We start from the raw sequence: 21,282 nt of genomic DNA on the forward strand, positions 1-21,282 counted from the left end.
TCATACAAGAGCAGCTTTTTATAGCTTGTGTGTCTGTGCCTTACCGAATTAACAATCACTCCTGCAGTCTTGAACCAGTGCATGGGCTTTCATGCTGTGTCTATAGGCTGGAGTGAGGGCTGCCATAGGAAGCAGGCAGAGGGGACCACATACTCTTCTGTGCTTCAGCTGGCTCATACACTCTAGTTTTGCACAAGAGATTTCATATGAAGAAAACATTCCCGGGTTCTCAGGCTACATAGCTTATGTTGCAGATTAAAAATTCTAGTGTGGACTCTCGTGTCACATGTGTACTGGGACCTTTCACAGCTGTTTTATGTTCTGGATTATTCCAGGTTCTCACATAGGAAAAGGGGGAAACAATGGTACAAGTTAGATGACTGGGAGAGATGATACACTCCTAAGAATCTTGTTGTTTGCAAGTATTGGCTAATGTGTGACTGCTGTGTGGTTTGTGTGGAGGGCCTGCCATGTGCTGTGAGGCCCTTTAATTCCTGCATGGAGTTTGAGTGAGGCCCCTCCATAGCTGACTGCTTGTCTGCAACTCCTGAGCCAGATACAGTTCTAGAGAGAAGGAAAGCCCTCTTTTAAAAAAAAATTTGTGTGTCTAAATGTATTGCCTGCATGTATATAAGTGCACTGGTGTCGTAGTGCTTGAGGAGATCAGAAGAGGGTGTTGGATCCCCTGGAAATGGAGTTATGGATGGTTGTTAGCCGCCATGTGGGTGCTGGGAACCAAACCTGGGTCCTCTACAAGAGCAGTCAGTACTCTTAATCACTGACCCATCCCTTCTGGCCAGGAAAGGCTTCTTAATGGAACTCTGGAATTGCAATTCTGCCTTCTGGCTTCCATGGTTGTGTGGCAATCACAAGCTGGTGAGGACAGTCAGCATCACATTTATCCTTGTCTGCCTAACAGTTCTCCACAGATAGTTTTCCACTAAAGTGATAAGTACACGTGACAGAGGAGGATGGTCTAAAGTTGGCACATTTCGAGAGTCTCTCAATCAAGAATGGTGACTATTGCTAGGTGTGGTGGTACACACCTGTAATCCCAGCACTCCAGAGATGGGAGGATTGTTGTAAGTGCAAGGCGAGCCTGTTCTATATAGTGAGTTCCAAGCCAGCCTGGGCTATATAGCCAGGCTCTGCCTCAATAAAACAAAACAAGACAAAAGCTACAAACAACAACAACAACAAAAAATCAGGCTAGGAAATGTAGCTCAAGTTGGTAAAGTGTTTTCTTAGAATGTAGGAAGCCTGGGGTTTGATCCCTAGTACTGTATAAGCCAGGGGTAGTGATACATGCCTATAATCCCAGCATTTGGGAGTTGGAAACATAAGCAGCAGAAGTTCAAAGTCATCAAGGTTAGCCTGGGCTACCCTTGTCTCAAACCATATAACAACAGAAACCTCTAAACCACAATAGTGAGTGCAAAGAGACAGACACCAGGATTATAGCATTACAAAGGAACCTTGTACAGCAGCTGCTTGATGGCCACCTCCTTGGGATTACTGAGTTGGGTTTTTTGTTTTATTTTCAATGTTTTTTATTTACTATTTTTGTCTTATGTGTATGAGTGTATTGCTTGCATGTATGTAGGTGCACCCCTCTCATGCAATGCCTGTGGAGGTCAGAAGAGGGCATCAGATCCTCTGGAGCTGGAGTTATGGGTAGTTGTTATCTGCCATGTGGGTACTGGGAACTGAATCTGGATCCTCTGCAAGAGCAGCCAGTTGAGCTATCTCTCCAGCCCTGAGTTGGTTTTTTGTTGTTGTTGTTTTTTTGTTTTGTTTTGTTGTTTCTTTCAAACAAGATTCCTGCTTGTAATCACGAGAATGAACACTAAAAGAATGACTTTCTTTCTCTGAAATGGGCTCTGATGATATTCAACTGTATGGCTGATGGTCAGCTGATGTCTTCAAAGCATAGACTATAAAAACCTGTGGCTTTAAGTAAGAAAACCTGAGGTGTACCCTCTGCATTCTGCTCAGAAGAGAATATTTATCTCTGAGCACTTGGGAGGCTGTAGTAAGAATGTTATTTGAGGATATAGTGCTGGTGAGCTAAATTGTCAGCCACTCTTATCTAAAAAGTGGCAACAGTTCTAAAGACTAATTCCCCCTGGTTTTAGACTTGCAGTAGTCTGTTCAAGGGCATAGTTGTACTAGGGTACTAGTTTTTAGGTTGGTGTTTTCTTTTTTTTTGGCCTTTTTGTAGCCCCAGCTGGCCTTGAACTCACTTTGTAGACCAGGCTGGCCTTGAACTCACAAATATCCACCTGCTTCTGCCTCCTAAGTGCTGGGATTAAAGACGTGTGCCACCACACCTGGCCAGTTTTCAGGTTTTTATGTGCTGCTAGAAGTACATGAAAAAGCAGGCTGGTGAAATGGCTCAGTGTGTTAAGGAGCGCAATCCTTGGGACCCACATGGTAGAAGGAGATAACCCACTCCTACAAGTTGTCCTCTGACTGTACATATATACTGTGGCAATCATGCATGCCACACACACCCCTTCCCAAGTACATGTAGCTGTGTGATGACGGAGGCCTTTAATCTTAGCAGAAGTGAGGCACAGGCAGCCAATCTCTATGAGATCCCTGTAGGGAGAGTTGTCTCCAATAAAATAAACAGCATAGGCACATAAAAAATGACCCAATTCAAGTTAGTAGTGAAGAATGAATCCTGAAAGCCATGTGTGGATACCAGCTATAGACTGACTCTGTAAGTCTATTAAGAAATGGCAGCCTCAGTCCACTAGGTTGAGTCCAAGGGCTGGAGAAATGACTTAGCAGTAAAGAACTCATATTGCTCTTTCAAAGGACCTGAGTTCAGTTCCCAGTACCAATGTTGGGCAGCTCCTAACCACCTGTAACTCTAGCTCCAGGGGACCTAATACCTTCTTCTTGCCTCATGGGCACTCGCAAAACACACACACACATTAAAAAAAAAAGTAGCCACAAATTTGCATGGTCTTGCTAGCACAGTAGATTGGAATGTGATTCCTTCATATAAGAAAAATTAGGAGACATGTGTTAACACAGCTCCCCACTGTCACCTTCAGTAGCCTGAGGAGTTCCCTTAGACTTTTAGGGACCTTGTCCCAGGCCAAACCAGTATTCATGGCATGAATGCTGAAAATAATTTCAGGAGTAGCCAGCATAATGAAGCAGAGTTGGAGAGTATGTTAGATATTTTAATGTACGGCTAAGCATGAGTGTTAAGAAAAGGAAAAGTAGTCAGAAGAGAACAGAACACAGGGGAAAGTGTGTGTGTGGGGGGGCTTCTTAAAGAAGAGTAAGACATATCCAGGTGTGGGTATGGGGTCCTCAAGGGACAGTCATAACTAATCGTCAGCATTAGCATATATACCATTTTGGTGACTCTCAAGTTACATCTCAAAAGGTTGCCGGGCATAGTTGTGCATGGCTTTAATCAGTAGAGGCAAACTCTGTGAGTTTGAGGCCAGCCGGGTCTACATAACCAGTGCCAAGCTAACCAGGGCTACATAGTGAGACCCTGTTTTTTTAAAAAAAATATTTTATTTTTATTTTATGTATGAATATATTGCCTGCATGTAAGTACACCAGTGTCGTGCACTGCTCGAGGAGGTCAGAAGAAGGCATCAGATCCCCTGGAACTGGAGTTATGGATGGTTAACTGCCATGTGCATCCTTGGAATTGAACCCAGGTCCTCTGCAAGAGCAGTCAGTACTCTTAAACTTAGAGCCATCTCTCCAGCCCTGAGATCTTGTTGTTTAAGAAAGGTTGCTAAGAAACTTTTTTTCCTTTTTCTCTCCTTTGGTTATGTGACTCCAGAAATGCTTTGGATGGAGTTATACAGAATCTAATCAGGTGAAACCAAGAGCCACTAGGGCTGCATAAAGGAGTTAAGTGTGTCTTTCTCTTCTCAGTAGAGTTTATAGTGAAATTCCTAGAAAACTGCACGTTTATATATGGGAAAGGAAGAGGCCTTAAACAGCTGGTAACTGTGTTAAAATTCTTTGTTAGAGAGAGGCTTCACCTGGATTCCGTGGTGAGGGGCTCCTATCCCCTTCTCATATCCCCCAAATTTGTCTAACCTGTATCATTTGTACTAAATAGAATATGCTAAGGTGCTTGTGATGGAGAGTTTTTTAGTTTGTAGAAACAAGATATATATATATATATATATATAAAATCTATCAGGAATTCTCCTGGGGGTGGTGCTTGGGATTGAACCCCAGGCCTTGCTCATGCATGCACTCTCACACTGAGCCACACTCCTCAGCCCTGCCCCAGGAATTCAATTTTTAAGCAGCAAAAGAAGGATTTGAGTCTAAAGTTCATTGGTTTTCAGCATGTGTGTCTCTGTCTTCCCTGCAAAGTTCTAATGCTACATGCCAAGTTTAAGAACAGCTTTAAGTTTTATGATGTAGGCATTTGTCAGACCCATTTTCTGAGTGACAGTAAAAGTCTCTTGCTTAGGTAATGCTTGTCCTCTATTAGGACACAAGAACTGTGGTAGGGTCATTCTGCAGGTCACAGAATGCAGCGCTTTGGAGGAAGTAGGGTTTTAAAGAATAAAACTAGGCTCTTAAGACAGTTGAGTAACATTTTATTCTAGGTTTAGGACCTTGGATTCCATGTCTCCACCCAACATTTACTGTCTCTTGTGCAGATAAATCATCTTTCATGACGGAACAGAAGGCAGGGTGGTATAAAAACAATTGAAGAAAAGGTCCTCCATGGTGTACTGTGTTTGCCTGATTGTTTCAGAGCAAACTCAAAAGTTGGAACTACTTCATAATGAAAGGAGCCCGTAAAGGAAGGAATGTGCACCCAAAGTCTGGCCCTTCTATTTCCAGATTCCCTTCTGTATTCCATTATCTTCTTCCCCTTTATTCTTACCACTAATTTTTTTTTGTGAGTGATGCCAAGGATTGAACCTATGACTTTGCACACACTCCACCCAGGCCCTAGCTCTATACCTTCATCTTTGAATCCTAGAGCCAGTCAGGAAGAGAAAGATTGTATTTCATCCACATTGTTTCTGGTCCATCTTTCCTTCTAAATCATGTGCTAGCTTCCAGCCCGAGAAGAGTTTCTTTTGATTCTAGATGTAACATTACAGAAAATTTGGAAGTAGGGAAGAAAAACAAGAGCATTCAGAAGTCCATCATCCTAACATAGTCACTCTATCCATTTAAAAATATTTCCTTCTAGTCTTTATGCCTATATATAACTCTTCTTGGTTATAATCATAACAGTGAGTATATGTATTTTCCATGCAGCTCTTTTATTTTGAAAACTTTCAAGTGTATAAAAACAGGTGAAAAAATAGCACAGTAAGTCCTTATATACCTTTCAACCAGATTAATCAATTGTTAGAATTCTGCTGTGTTGCCTTCCCTCCTCCATCCTCTGTTTTCAAGTTTACTTTAAACCATTTACATGTAATTTGTAAGCTTGGTAGCACTTCATACCGAAACACTCCAGAATGTCTTTTCTACAATTACAGACATTTTTTTCTCATAATTACACGATTATCATATCTAAGAAAATTAACATTAATTCCAATGACATTGTCTAGTATTCATTCCCTACTTCATCTTTTAGCTTTTTAGGAAGGTTTTCTGTATCCCAGGCTAGCTTCCAATTTCCTGTGTAGTTGAACTGCCTCTACATCTCTAGTGCTGAGATTACAGGCTTGTACTACCATGCCCAGTTTAGGCAGTGCTAGGGATCAAACCCATGCTAGGCAAGCATTCCACCCACTGCACTATACCCCCAGTTCATCTTCTCTATATTTTCTGCCATGCTGCAAGGATGTGTGGCCTGGGCTTTCAGACTCCAGGCTCTGGAATTGGGTGGGACTTGCTCAGTTCAAACTCTACTCTTATTTCCTGAATGACTGTGACCTTACTCTTCTCTTTACTGGTTTCTTTTTTTTTAAGAAAAATACTTGATTTTATTTTTTATTTCATGTATATGAGTGTATTGCCTGCATGTGTGTAAGTGCACGCCTGTAATCCAATGCCTGTGGCGGTCAGGAGAGGCCGCCAAATTTCCCTAGAACTGGAGTTACAGATGGTTGTTAGCCACCATGTGGATGCTGGGATTTGAACCTGGGTTTTCTGCAAGAGCAGCCAGTGCTCTTAATCACCGAGCCATCACTCCAGCCCCTGCCCTAGTTTCTTTATAACAAGGGACTGTGGAGCCTGGTGTGGTGGCACATGCTTTTAGCCCCAGCACTAAGGAGGCAAAGGCAGGCAGATCTCTGTGAGTTTGAGGCCAGTTTGGTCTACAAAGTGAGTGCCAAGCCAACCAGGGCTGCATAGTGGCACCCTGTTTCAAAAATAAAGGGTGGGCAGGGGGGAGACCTGTGGGTTCAGGGTGTAGCTTAGCATTCATAAGGCCCTGGACTTTACTCCAGCAAAACACACACACACACACACACACACACACACACACACACACAGGCACACAATAATAGTCCCCACTTAACATGGTAATAATGAAAATTAAGTTTTCCACTATATTATATTAACACAGTGTGGCCTATGGTAGGAGCTTAAATGTGAATTATTATTATTATTATTATTATTATTATTATTGTGGTAATTGAAACTTTTTATTTTTTGATGTGTGTGAGTGTTTTACTTGCATTCAAGTGTACAATGTGTGTATAATGCCTGCAGAGGCCAGAAGAGGGCGTCAGATCCCCTGGAACTTGAGTTATGGCAATTGTTAGCTGCCATGTGGGTGCTGGGAACTGAATTTGGGTCCTCTGCAAGAGCAGCCAGAGCTCTTAACTACTGAGTCATTTCTCTAGCTCCTATTATTACTATTATTATTTATTAATTTTACCTTAGTTCTAATCTTCATATCTTATGCACTCCAAAGTCTCTTGCTTGGACTTTCTCCCTCCACCTCTCCTCCTCCTAATCCATCTTCTGCCATTAGAATGGTCTTCCCACATGTTTTGCAGCTCAAAACCCTTAATGGCTTCCCTTGGCTTATGGGATAAAATCCATATAAATCCATAGAGAACATTTTAAAGTCTGGTGAAATTCCCAGAGAGGTTTAACTTTGCCTCTTGGCTCTTGCTACATAGCCTGCACCTGCTTAGTGAGAGAGGAACACAGATCTATGTCCTATATTAGAACAGGGACTCGTGAAGGTGGGTGCAGGGGTGTGAAAGGGATTGCTGTGTTAGCAATGTGTGCTTCTCCCTCTAATACATGCTTGCCTCACTTTGGGTGGCTCTGCTTGCTCTGAACCAGAGTTAGATGCTCTTTTCCCTGCATCTGTTGTCTGTTGTTTAGTTCCAAGCACTCTTTTGAACTTGGACTCACCTTGCTTTTTGACTTTTGGGCTTCATGGTTTCTGGGAATGTCTTCTGTTACAAATGAAATTTTACCTAACCTTGTAACTAAAATTAGTCGTATATTTTCATGTCATGTAACACTATCTCAGCTTCTTTGTAATGTAACTGTGTCTACTAGGCTTTGGGCTCTTCTTTTAATCTAAATGTATAGCTTTAATCCTTCAAGATTTCTTGCCCCTGACCCGGAGTAATGTATGAGTGTGTGTAAGCAAGGTATTATCCCATTTGTGTTGCAAGCCAATAGATGGGATCCAATTGATAACACCTGTGTGTGATTGTGTGCACTATTCTTGGGTCAGTAGGGGTTGGAAGGGTAAAAATCTTCTGATAACACAAGTTCCTCTTTTCTTTTTTCCATGTCATGCTGTATGTACTGTTTCAATAAACAGGGAACATGTATGTCCTTTTTGTTCAGGAAACAGTTCTGAGAGACGAATGAGTTCTCAGAACAGATCAGGCTCATTCTTGGTTCCAAATGATGCCAAGGAGTCATGCTGTCTTTCCTCAGGCACCACCATAATGTGGCATTTCTCTGCCACAGTGGTTGATGCTGCCAAGGGCTATTTATGCAATACATTCTTAAATGGTTTTTTTGTTTTGTTTTGTTTTGTTTTTTTACACTGTGGGGACAGTTTCAGTGAGCGGAGTGGATGCTTCTGGGGCTGCCACTCACTGGAGAATTGTGCCCAAGTCACCACTACCCATCCTTAGGGCTGCTATGAAGGATAGTGGACACGAGACTGGGTAAACTTATCCAAATACTACTTTCCCTATTTTGTTACCTTTCAGACAGACAGACAGAAAGCCTGATTTGTTTTTTGTTTTCTTTTTGAGCAGTTCTTTTCCTCGCCAACCATGATTATTTGACTTCAACTCCATACCTTGAGGGATTCTCCCCCCCCCCGGTAAATTATTTTTAATACGTCACATCCGAGTACTCCTTCCTTTGGAGATTTTGTGTTGGTTCAAAGGTCTTTTTTATTGATTGTGGTTCATTGTGGCATTGGTAATGTGGTTGCCATCTGAGAATGGAGTTCATAGTGATACAGACCACTGTGCTTTTAATGCCCTGTCTGGGTTCTATTCTGCTGTTTACTATGAGATGCAAAACTCATTCAAAGTGTACTAAGTTTTTTTTCCATTGCTCTTATGTTTTATGGCTTCCAGGGGTCCTTTGAGAAAGAAGTAAGTATAGCAATAACAATGCTTTCGGGAAAACTGTGCATGCCAACGTGTTTTTAAAACATGTTTTTTTCACACAAAATGGATTTTGAAAGAAAGTATTGTAGAAACTCATGCATGCTGGGAATCCTAACTATGCCATTAAATTTTTAAAAATTCCAATCACCTCTTTCTGTTAATGGAGAAGAAGTGATTTAATGACTGCCTCAGGGTAGCAAAAAAGGTGGGCTATATGAAGCATTACTCCATTGTTTCCCTAGTACCTTGGAATATGTTTTCTTATACTGGCAATTTATTAGTAATCAGGAGTCTCTGACAGATATGTTGGACTATGACAAGTCTTTTTTGTGTGAAGAACCATGTGGAGGGCTAGGGATGTAGTTCAGCTGGTAGAGCCCTTGCCTAGTGAAGCCCCGGGTTCCATCCCTAGCACCACATAAACCGGTTGTGGTAAAACACATGTGTAATTCTAGCACTCTGGTAGTAGAGGTAGGAGAATCATAAGTACAAGGTCATCCTGGGCTACATTGCAAGTTTCAGGCTAGCATGGGATACATAAGATCCTGTCTCAAAAACAAACAAAAAACAAACACATGGAGAGCATTTTGGTCATGTCTCATAAGTCAAGGTGGTATCCCAAGGATAGTAATTCCCATATGTATTACTACTGATGATTTGATTTTGCCATTGTTAGAGAAACAAGGCTTTAAACAGGGAGAGCTTTGAGCAGGATAGTAGTATACCCAGTCCCTTTTGGGGGGTCAAAGGCAGCCTGACTATTGTCACATTTGCATGGGTCATAGATTAACCACACCCCATTCCCCTGCCCAAAGAGTGATGCCTATCATGTAGCCTAATTCATGTGTGCCTCACTCCCCTGCCTCTGTCATGTAGCATAGGTCATATATTAACTAAGTCTGCTTCCTCAAAACGTAAGACTTCCCCTTCCCTTGGAAACTTCTAAGAATAGATACTTTGGTGGGACTGAAGCTTCTTACTTCAGATTCTAGCATACTGCATCCTGCAGCATTAATGAATGTCTTTCCTAAAGGCCTTTTGACTCAGCGCCTATCTCTTGAATCCCTTTCATATCCTCTCCTTCCCTAAAACCTAATAGTCATTACAAGAAATTTTCCCACCAACTACTTTTTTTAAAAAGAAAGTTTTTGCTATTTTGGGGGACATGTGCATGAGAGATATTTGCTGTGGTTTTGTTGAACCATAGGTAGCCAGACTTTTAAAATACTTTTTCTTTTCAGGAAACGACAATAATAGTCTTGACTACCATGGTGATTTAAGTTGTTTTGTAAAATCATTCATTAATTTTTAAAAAGCTTGTTTATTGCATTTTGATTTCTTAGGTATGTGCGCATATTTCTGCCATGGTGGTGAGGACAACTTTCAGGAATCGGTTCTGTCTTTCCACCATGTGGGTTCTTTGGATCACCATAAGGTCCTCAGGCTTGGCAGCAGGTGTCTTTACCCACTGAGGCAACTTGCTGGCCACATTAGTTTTACAGTCAATAGTATCCATTAAAACTTTCTCAGATGATGGAAATGTTCAATAAGCTGCACTATTGAACATGGCAGTCATTAGCCACACATGACTGTTGAGCACTTGAAATGCAGTGAGTACAAATGAGGAATGGAATTTTTAATTCTATTTGACTCAAATTGTTTTAAATTTAGATAGCCACTGTGATTTGTAGTTACCATATTGGACAGCTTTAAAACTGCCTTCTTCAAATGTAACAAGAGACATGTATGTCTATTTTGTGACATTTAGTAGAATTTAGCATGCAAAGCTTTAGTATAACACCCTATTACTGTGTGTATGTATGTGTGTTAGTGTTTGATCATTCAAATGTGTAGAACCGAGATGTCTTTAATTACTTGAAAATATACCCATGTACATACGTAGCTTATGACTCTTACGTTTCTTTGTGAAACAAAAATAACCTAAGTCATACATAACCCAGAATGGCACTCAAATTTTCTAGTCTATTGCAGTAGTTAGTGTTGTTTTGCATTCGTTTGATGACTCACATTTTATTTCAAGCACTTATTTTTCTGCCTCCAGATGAATGCCCCCAAATCAGCAAGGCTTAACAGTAATACCTATTCTGATAATTCCGTTCTTGGTGTCAAGGTTTACTCTGTTGTCCCACCTTATCTCAGAACACATTTGAAAGAAAATTAGTGAACCCATTTTTATCCTTAGAGATTAATAAACTCAAGCTGAGCCTCATTTTGCTTGAATCAGCTTGTGCCATTTTGATGTGTTGGCAGAGTTTGGGGCAGATAGCATTCAGGTAAGGAATGAGAATTGGTAGATTAGAACAGACCCACCCGAGGCCACTGGTAGGTAATTAGGTTAATTAATTAATTTATTTATTGTTTAAGAAACAATTCTGAAAATTATATGCATAACAGTTTTTCCTGATTCTTTAGATCTCCCTAAGTTTTGAGATGGGATGTGAATATGTAACCTTTATAAATAGCAACACCTTATGTTTTTATCTAGTTTTCAGATTAAGTTTATACATCTCTGATCAATCTGTGATGGAGTTGAAGTTGTAGCTGTTTTGATTTATGAGATAGGATCTTACTCTGTAGCCTATGCTTTCTTGAAACTCACTCTGAAGCCCAGGCTGGCCTCAAATTCAAGGCCAATTTCCTCAGCCTTCTGAATTGAGATTACAGGTGTGGGGGCTACCATGCCTATTTTATGTGATGCTGGGGGAATTAAGGTGAGTACTCTATCAATTGAGCTACATTCCTAGCTCATCAGTCAGTTTAAATCATACACACACACACACACACACACACACACACACACACACACACGCGCACACACACACACACACACATACACACATACACACTCACACACACATACAGCTTTATTCATTATGTAGCAGTAGAAGTGATTTTCCCTAACTAAAAAGTCTAACTAGGAGATATATTTGGCTTTAGTAACACTAAAGATGTGTTGTTTTATTAAAACTGTTTTTAATCTGGGTGTGATAGTGCACACCTTTAATCCCAGAACTTGGGAGGCAGTGGTGGGTGAATCTCTGTGAGTTTGAGGTCAGCCTGGTCTACCTAGTGAGATTCAGGACAGTTGGGGCTGCAGGGAGACCCTGTCTCAAAAAAAGACAAAACAAAACAAAAAGTTTTTATTTTTATGTGTATGAGTGTTATGCTTGCCTACATGTAAGTGCATCTGTGCATGCAGTGCCCACAGAGGCCAGAAGAAGGCGTTGGATCCCCTGGAACTGCAGTTGCAGACAATTGTTAGTCGCCATGTGTATCCTGGGAACCAAACCCAGTCCTCTGCAAGAGCAGCCAGTGCTCTTAACCACTGAGCCTTCTCTTTAGCCCCCAATTGACACTTATGATTTGGTATGTCTGTTTTTTGATAATCAGGATTTATATAGTAGAATCTTTGTTTTCTAGCCTGTTAGCATAGACCTTCTCCAGTGGGTTCCTCCTTCTTGCTTTAAAAGAACAAAAGTAGCTGTGGATGATGGCATATGTCTTTAATCCCAGTATACAGGAAGTAAAGTCTGGTGGATCTCTTTGAGTTCAAGCCAGCTGGGGCTACAGGGAGATCCAGTCTTACAAAACCAAAATACAACAACAACAAAAAATCCCCCAAACACAATAACAATGACAAAACCAGAACAAAAGTAAAATTTCTACCTGTTACAGAATTCAGACTTTTATTGCTACCAGTCAGCAAATGCTTGATCAAGGTCAGGGATGGGTCAGGCATGGAACAGTTCCTGGTAATGTCATTGCCATAGATCAGTTGAACTGTAGTGGAGTCTGGACATGCTGGATTTATGTGAAACTGAGCAAGAGGAAATCCATAGCTAAGGGCTCAAAGCAAAACTTCAGTTGCAGAGCTAACTCATAGAAAAGGTGTCTTTCTAAAGGAACCCAGTATGGTGACAAAAGTGTGTGCATGTATGTAAGTGCACCCATGCCATGCAATGCCCACAGAAGCCAGGAGATGGTGTGATAGTGTCGGATTCCCTGGAACTGGAAAAACAATGGTTGACTGCCATGTGAGTGCTGGGAATCGAACCCAGGTCCTCTAGAAGAACAGCAAGTGTTCTTAAGTGCTGAGCTATCTTGCCAACTCTAATTATTTAATTTTATGTGTATGAGTGTTTTGCCTGCATGTATATGTGTGCTATGTGTGTGCAATGCCCATGGAGGCCAGAAGAGGGCATCTGATCCTTGGAACTGGAGTTAGGGAAGGTTGTTAGCTGCCATGTGGGTGGTAGGAACCGAACTCTGGTCCTCTGGAAGAACAGCAGCAAGTGCTCTTAGCCACTGAGACATATCTCCAACCCATAGTTTTCATTTTAAATTGGTGTGTTATGAAGATTATTCTTCAAATGTCCAAACCTGTAAGAATGTTGAAGCTGGGCATGGTGGTGCACACCTTTAATCCCAGCACTTGGGAGGCAGAGGCAGGTGGATCCTTGTGAGTTCAAGTACAACCTGGTCTACAAAGCGAGTTCCAGGCCAGCTGGGGCTACAGAGACACTGTCTCTCAAAAAGACAAAAAAAAAAAAAAAAAAAAAAAGTTTGAGGGGAAAATGTTCATACATGCTTCTGACTTATAAATCATAGTAACATTCTGATTTGAAGTGGATAGGATTTCGAGGCCAACTTAGTTACATTAATATTTGTCTGTGCATTGCTGGGTGTTTCCTGGGTCTTGAGCCAATATGCGTGTTTTCCTCCTAATGAGCACCAAGTTCAAGCCCTGTGGAGTGTGCTGACAGAAGATGACCAGATCCTCCACAATGCTGAGCTGCTGTAATCTGAGTGCTGTACCTGTATCTAGGCAGGCATTATGGTCCTTAAACACAGAGACAAAACTCAGCATGTGCTCAGCAACAAGGAAAACATTTGACTAAAGGATGGGGGTATGGTGCAGCTGTGTTTACTCTTTTCTAGTTCTTAAATGCTGTTGGTGGGGAGGAAAACATTTTTTCCTTTACTGAGTTCAGACCTCTGACTGAAGCCTTCATAACAAAAGACAGATTAACAATAGAAATGCATGCATATAGCCAGGGCTAGTGGCATATCATCAGAGACTTGGAAGGATGAGACAGGAGAAAGGCAAGTTCAAGGCCAGTCTGGACAATTTAGTGAGACCCTTTCTAAAAAAAATAATAATAAAAAGAGGGCTAAGAAGACCATAGTGGTGACTCATAATCCCAGAACCTGGGAAGTGGGGCCAGAAGGATTGAGAATTCAAGGTCAACCTGGCCTATATGAGATCTTATTTCAAAAAAAGAAAACAAAAACAACAAAATAAATAAGAGAATTGGGAATATATTTCAGTGGTAGAATACTTGCCTACCATAATATACAAGGCCTTGGATTCCATCCCCAGCATGACCTTCCCCAAAGCAAAACAAGCCCCATATACATTTACTTAATAATATAGGTTTTATTTGACACAGGGGTCTTTATAAGTATTTAGAGACCTAAACAGAAAAATCCTAGTGTTTTCTTAAAAACAAAAAAATTATTATTTTTGTGTATGTTACGTGTGTGTGTGTGTAGGCATGCCACAGCATCTGTTTTGTATAGCAGATCTGATGGAGAGACATGAAGAAATAAAAGTGGACAAAGAGGGTGTGAGGTCATGGTAATGGACTGGGAGAACTTAGCAAGGCTGTTTTTTTCAGATGCTACTGTGTCTTCAGAGAGAAGAATGCTTCTTTCCTCCCCTTGTAGGGAGGCACCTCCAACCTAGGGTCTCATGGCCTGCTTCAGGCATAGGTCAAGACTTCTGTCCCTGGTTTTATGACCTTCCTGCATATACTAGCTCAGATTTCTTCAGCTTAAAATGTTCACTGTGCCAAGATACCATATTTTGGAATAGTGTGTCCTGAACCCTCTCATTGCCAAAGGGAATGGTTGTGATCAGAGGGGTAAAAAAGGAAAAAACTTGGGGGCTGGAGTGATGGCTTAGCAGTTAAGAGCACTGGCTGCTCTTGCAGAGGACCCAGGTTCAATTCCCAGCACCCATATGGCTGCTAACAACTGTCCCTAATTCCATTTCTGGGGCAATCCAATGCCTTCTGACCTCTGCGGGCATTGCATGACGTAGGTGCACTTACACACATGCAAGCAATATACTCATACATATAACATACAAATAATAAATAAAATATTGTAAACTGTGATCTCTAGAATGAACTAAGGAAACATATTTATAGGAACCAAATGGGTAATGTTGGGTGTCCTGAATGTAACGATCTAGAGTTCTGTATTTGAAGATATATGTGTCTGTTTATTTTCTGAAATTGCTCTCATAAAAATGTTCCTACTGATAAAAAAAATGAAAAACTCAAGTATCAAACTAATGCTTTATGCACCTGAAAACAAATTGACATCAGTAGGAATAGGACAAAGTGATGCTTATCCTCAGAGAGACTGAGATTTGGGTCCTCCCGACAAGAGTAGATTCACCCAAAATAAAGAGATTCATCAACCATGCTTTCCTTTTCCTTTTTTTGTTTTGTTTTGTTTCATTTTGTTTTGTTTTGTGTTAAGGAGTTTAGTTATGGTCAGCTGGGTTTGTTGCTTTTGGGCCTGTGGTAAGGCAGAACATCATGGTGGGAGGAGCACATGGTGAAGCAAAACTGTTCACATCACAGTGGCTAGGAGTCTGAAAGAGGCGGGGCTGAGGTCCCAATATCCTTCAAGGCTTGTTCTTGGTGATGTCACTTCCCCCACCATGTCCTACATTTAAAATTTTTTTTATTACATTTATTTATTTATTTATTTATTTGTGTGTGTGTGTGTGTGTGTGTGTGTGTGTGTGTATGTGACTGGTCAGAAGACAATTTGGCAGAGTCAGTTCTCCTCCCTATGTGAGTCCCAGGGATTGAATTTAAGGTCACCAGGCTCCACAGCAAGTGCTTTAACGGACTGAGCTATTCTGTTGGCTCTCTTTCTTTGTTAAAAAAATTAATTATAATTTAAAATTGTTAGTTTTTGTACAAGTGTCTTTCATGTGCTGAACATATTTCACCTTTTGCCTCTCCCCCTCCCTTTTCTCCTCCCTCCCTTTAGACCCTTTGTTCCCTAGACAATTTTCTATTTTTGTGTCATATATACACACATGATTTTATGTATTTATAGAAGTCTAGGAAGTACAAATGAGAGGAACCATGAGATTTGTCTTTCTGAGGCGGGCTTCCTTTAGCTCACCTGCAGTCACATCCATTTTCCCAGAACAATAGAACTTTTTTTTTTTAAAATAGGTTCTCAAATGAGTTCAGGCTGATCTTGAACTCTCAGCAATCCTCCTGCCTCAGCCTCAGAAGTGCTGGGATGACAGATGTGAACTACCACTCCCAGCTTCAGATTTTCATTTAAAATCAGTGTGTTCACAGAGCTCCTGGAAAGCAAGCCATATGTACAGGGGCAGGCAGGAGAACAAGCAAGGCTGTGTTGAATTGGCAACCAATCTGCAGTCTTCAGATTAGAAATTTCAACAGACACTGAAATACTTTTCTAAATGTTCTGAATAACTAACTTGTAATTTCTGATGAAGGCAAGTACTCAGTTTTCTCTGAGAAAAGAAGGGGGCTGTTGCATATGGCTAGAGTACCCTTCTAGAACTATATAGTGTCATTAAAATATTCCATCGTATTTCCTCTGCATGAAACTTAATTATGGAACATGTGTGGAGCTAAACACTGAATAATTGTCCAAGCTATGTTTTAGTACCTTGTCGAGTGACTTTCTCTGTTAATGTAGTGATGGATACAGTGATGCCAGTGATGACAGCTTTTCAGAGGCAAAGCTGTCTGAGTTGGATATCAGCTGAAGCAACTCCACGCCTCAGGAATAACGGGGGCCACCTGAAAGGTAAGAAGGGATCTTTGAGGATTGTTTGTTTGTCTAGACAAGCCGGCCTCGTGGTAGGGATGGGAACAGTATGGGACTTGGTTTTCAGAGTCTTTCTCCCGTAGGATGCTGTTTGACTGGTATAGTTAGCAGCACAGACTTAAGAGACCCTGATGCTATCAAGAGATAATATCTGGGCGATATGGGGTATATCTGAGGCCAGGTATGAGCATATCAGGACATCTAAATGGATTCCTAAAGGCTATAGAGTTGTAATAGTCTATGTTGGAAGTTGACAAACTTTTGTAAGGCCAGATAACAATTTATGCTTGTGGGCCTTAGAGTCTCTGTCACAACTATTCTGTCACTGTACTGGGAGGTCAGCCATAGGCAATATGGAAATCAGTGCACATGGTGGTGTGTTAATAAAACTTTATTTACAAAAACTACTTGCTAACCATGCATGGACATGTTTGTAATCCCAGCACTCAGGAGGTAGAGGTTGGAAGATCAGGAATTCAGAGTCATCCTCAAGTACATATTGAGTTCAAGGCCATCCTGGGCTATATTAGACTTCCTTAAAAACAACAAAAACAAACCTAAAGACCTACTTACTGGGCAAAGTGCAACTATCCATGTATGAAAATGCCATATGTCACAATGAAACCCATTGATTTGTATGCTAACTAAAAAAAAAATTTAAGGGCTGGAGAGATGGCTCAGTGGTTAAGAGCACTGACTGCTCTTGCAGAGGACCCAGGTTCGATTCCCAGCACCCACATGGTGGCTACGAACCGTCCTTAATTCCAGTTCCAGGGGTATTTGAAGTCCTCTTCTGACCTCTGTGGCATTGCATGACACTGCTGCACTCACATACATGCAGGCGATACACTCACACACATAAAATTAAAAAAAAAATTTTTTTAAAAGAGATGTTCTTGGGCCAGCTAGATGGTTCAGCAGGTAAAAGTGCTTGCTGTGCAATCCTGAAGACCTGAATTCTATCCCTGGATCCCATGTTGGAAGGCAAGAAGTGAGTCCTGGAATTTGTCCTGACCTTCACAGACGTGCCATGGCATGCTTGTGCCTATATACATATGTGCACATATTAGTTAAAAAAAATTAAAAAGACAATACCCCCCCCCAATCTTGCCAACTGTGGTATAGGTCACTCAAAGCAGAGCAGATTCTTTGGGTTTTGTAAAAATAAAACAGTGTCGTGTATTTTGCAAAGAGGCTAGAGATGGGATTGGTGTTCAAGGGCAGCTTATTGTCTCTGTATATATTTTGGATTCTGAGAGATGGGGGACAGCATCATGGATAGCATTATTAAGCTTATACCCAGAGGCAGCTGTCACTTGGGATTTCTCTAGAAGTTATGGCAGGCCACAGCTGGATACGCTACTGTTTAGTTGGAACAGCAGCTTTTGAAAAAATCAGAATTCAGTGCTCTGGGCTGGAACAGTTGCTGAGTAGCAGAGCACTTTGCTGGCATGCCTGAAGTTCAGTCGCCAAGATTGAAAGACAGACAGGGCCTGGAGAAATGGCTCCGTGGTTAAGAGCACTGGCTGCTCTTGCAGAGGACCCGGGTTTGGTTCCCAAATCCACATAGCTCCTAATAACACTCTGTAATTCCAGTTCTGGAGGGAATCTGAAACCCTCTTCTAACCTCTGTGGGCATTACATCCATGGATGCACTCACGTGCCTTGCAGGCAAGGCACTCGTACACATAAAACTTAAATAAGTAAGTAAGTAAGTAAGTAAATAAATAAATAAATAAATAAATAAATAAATAAATAAAGCCAGGCGGGTGTGGTTGCACATGTCTTTAATTCCAGCAGAGGCAAGTGGATCCCTGTGAGTTCAAGGCAGGCCTTGTCTGCGTAGTGAGTTCCAGTCCAGCCAAGACTACATAGTGAGATCCTGTCTGAAAATAGACAAAAACAAAACACTCTCAAAGAGTTTATTGCTCTGGGGCTGGAGAGATGGCTCAGCGGTTAAGAACACTGACTGTTCTTGTAGAAGACCTGGGTTCGAATCCCAGCACCCACATGGCAGCTAACACCTGTCCGTAACTCCAGTTCTAAGGGATCCTACAGCCTCTTCTGTCCTCCTCGGGCATTGCACGACACAGGTGCACTTAGTTACATGCAGGCATAACACTCATACACATAAAATAAAAATAATAAATTAAAAAAGAGTTTATTACTCTATTGTGAGCTGCTCTGTATATTTTTATATTTGTGACTACTATGTGTGTTTATAATTGGGGGCACCCTATACATGGTGACCTTCAGGAAAAACAAAAATCCTATAAAGGTTAACTGGGAGGCTTTTAAAGATGTGTGTTATTCACTTTCTGAGGTTACTAATACTTTTTTTTTTTTTTTAAAGCATCTGAATTAATTATAGTCAAGATGAAGGAGTTACCTGAAGAAATCTCCACACTCTCTTCCCCAGTTATGGGCTGTTGAAGACTTGAGGGAATCTGATAATGTTTACTTCCTGAAACAGAACCAAAGGGATCCTTTTCTTTTCCCTCCAGAGGCAGCCTTTAGTATTCACAAACTTCTGTAGCTGAGTAAACTTTGCCCAACAACAGTCCTGGGAAGAATGTCTTTTTGTCTAGAACATAGTAAAGTGGTGATAAGCAGGGGCCTAGGAACCTCGCTTTTTCCGTATTGTGTGGGGAAGGCGGCAGGCATGAACTGTAACCAATTTTGAGTCAAAAATGAATCATTCTCCTACCTGGATTTCAGTTATAGGTTAGTGTAAGGGCCAAGATTATTTCAGTATCATCCTGTTTATCTTCACTTAAAAGTGAATTTAAATTTAGCAAGTCTAAAACTTGAAGTGACAAATTAGGCTATTTTCTCAAATATAAAATTTATAGGGTTCCAAACACTCAGGAATTAAGATAAGTAGGGCCAGCAAGATGGCTCAGTGGGTGAAGGCACTTCTGCCAAGCCTGACACCTGAGTTCCATCCCTGGAACCCACATGGTGAAAGAGGGTACCAACTCCAGCAAGTTGTTCTTTGACCTCCACGTGTATGCCTATGTACACACAGAGTAAATAAATGTTAAATAGATTAGTAATCTTTTTCTGTTTTTAAATTAATTTTTTATTATTCTTTCGACAATTTCATCCATGTATATAATGTATTTTGGTTGCTTTTACCTTGTATTGTCCTCCTCTCCCCACTCCCACTGAATCCAAGTTGCTCTCTTATTTTCATGTCATTATTTTTTGGTGTTCTTTTTGTTGTTGTTGTTGTTTTGATTTTTGTTCTGTGAGTATGTGACCCACTGTCGTTTTCTTTTTCTTTTGAGACAGGGTCTCAAACTATAGCCAAAGATGAACTGAAACTCATTTGTAGCCCAGAGTAGTCTCAAACTCACCATGATCCTCTTGCCTCAAGCTCCCAAGTGTTGGGGTTACAGGTATAAGCCACTATGCTTGGCTCAAGATCAGCAACTTTTTATAGCATAGAATTAACTATTTTAAAGTGACCATTACAATGGCATTCACTGATACCAGGCAACCACCGGTTTTATGTAGTCATTTCAAAGTAAATCCCTGTACCCATTAGCAGTCATCTTCATTCCTCTCTTTATCCCCTGGCATCCCCAATCCCTTTTCTATTTGTATAGATTTTCCTAGTCCAGTATTTCATATAAGCGATATCATATAATGGGTGGCATTTCTGTGTAGCTTCTTTCATTGACCTTAATCTTGTCAAGGCTTACGTAAATTACAGTGTGCATTAACATTTCATTCCTTTTTATTGCTGAATAAAATTCTGCTATATATAGTTATCACAGTTTATTTATTTGTTGATGGGTATTTTGATAATTTCCACCTTTGGGCTATTGTGAAATGTTATTATGAATATTCGTGTGCAAGTATCTGTTGTGAATATCTTTTAGTTTTCCTGGTTATGTACCTATGAGTAGAATTGCTATGTCATCTGCTATTTTTAATATTTGATGAATAATCAGTAATACTTAAATGTTTTTAAAAAAAAACAAAATTTAAAAATAAAACATAATGACCTGGGCATGGTGGTGCATGCCTTTAATCCCAGCACTTGGGAGGCAGAGGCAGGCGGATCTTTGTGAGTTCAACGCTAGCCTGGTCTGCATAGCAAGTTCTAGGCCAGCTGGGGCTAGAGACCCTGTCTCAAAAAGACAAAAAATTGAAATAAAAAAATAAAAAATCATGATGAACAAAATATCAACTTTTTAATTTTAGAATACTTTTATTATTCCAAAGAGAGGTAGTTTTTAACACATTTTTTTCAGAAATAACTTGAAGCAGGTTACATAAAAATATATATACAATGACATTTAAGGGGGGAAAATAGGAATAAGAAATCAAAGACCAAAGGATTTGCCAACATGGGGTCAACTTTACCTCAGACACTCCCCAGTGCAAGTTCATCCATTTGCAGTCTAGTCAGATCCCTCTCATCTATCTATTCAAACACCTATCATTTACTAGTTTATTGGGCTTGCTGACAGAGCATAGGGTGGAGGTTTATTTACAGAAGAGTGGGCACACACACACACACCCATTTATGGCTGCACTGGAAAGTCCACACTCAAATATAGATCCTGTGACTTCCTGACAGCCGCACAAAATGGCAAGAGAGGTCCCTTGTATATCCATAGCCTTCCTCCACATGCAGCTAAGGTTGACTGATAGGGTGGGAGGAGTAACTGACTACCCCCTCAACCCCTTGATGAGGGTGGGAAGGAGGTGTGACTATAGCTTGCCAGCATAGTGGTCGGAGGACACTTCAGGTAACACTCCATCCTGTCCTCCAGCTCTTACATTC

At 40.9% G+C, this 21,282-nt stretch overlaps 1 protein-coding gene across 7 annotated transcripts in view; it reads left to right on the forward strand.

Annotated features, from left to right (window-relative positions):
* Ctps2 (CTP synthase 2) overlaps positions 1 to 19,458 on the forward strand; it is a 136,934-nt gene extending 117,476 nt beyond the window's left edge. For all 7 annotated transcript variants that reach the window (XM_017802950.2, XM_017802953.2, XM_029555600.1 and 4 more), the window contains 2 exons: positions 16,353 to 16,463; positions 18,838 to 19,458. In XM_017802950.2, the coding sequence (XP_017658439.1) occupies positions 16,353 to 16,422 (70 nt within the window). In that variant the 3' untranslated portion in view covers positions 16,423 to 16,463; positions 18,838 to 19,458. The remainder of the gene's footprint in view (positions 1 to 16,352; positions 16,464 to 18,837) is intronic.
* Positions 19,459 to 21,282: the final 1,824 nt, after the last annotated feature.

This window comes from Nannospalax galili, unplaced genomic scaffold, assembly GCF_000622305.1.
Source record: "Nannospalax galili isolate Female #2095 unplaced genomic scaffold, S.galili_v1.0 scaffold325, whole genome shotgun sequence".
NCBI classification, from domain to species: domain Eukaryota; kingdom Metazoa; phylum Chordata; class Mammalia; order Rodentia; family Spalacidae; genus Nannospalax; species Nannospalax galili.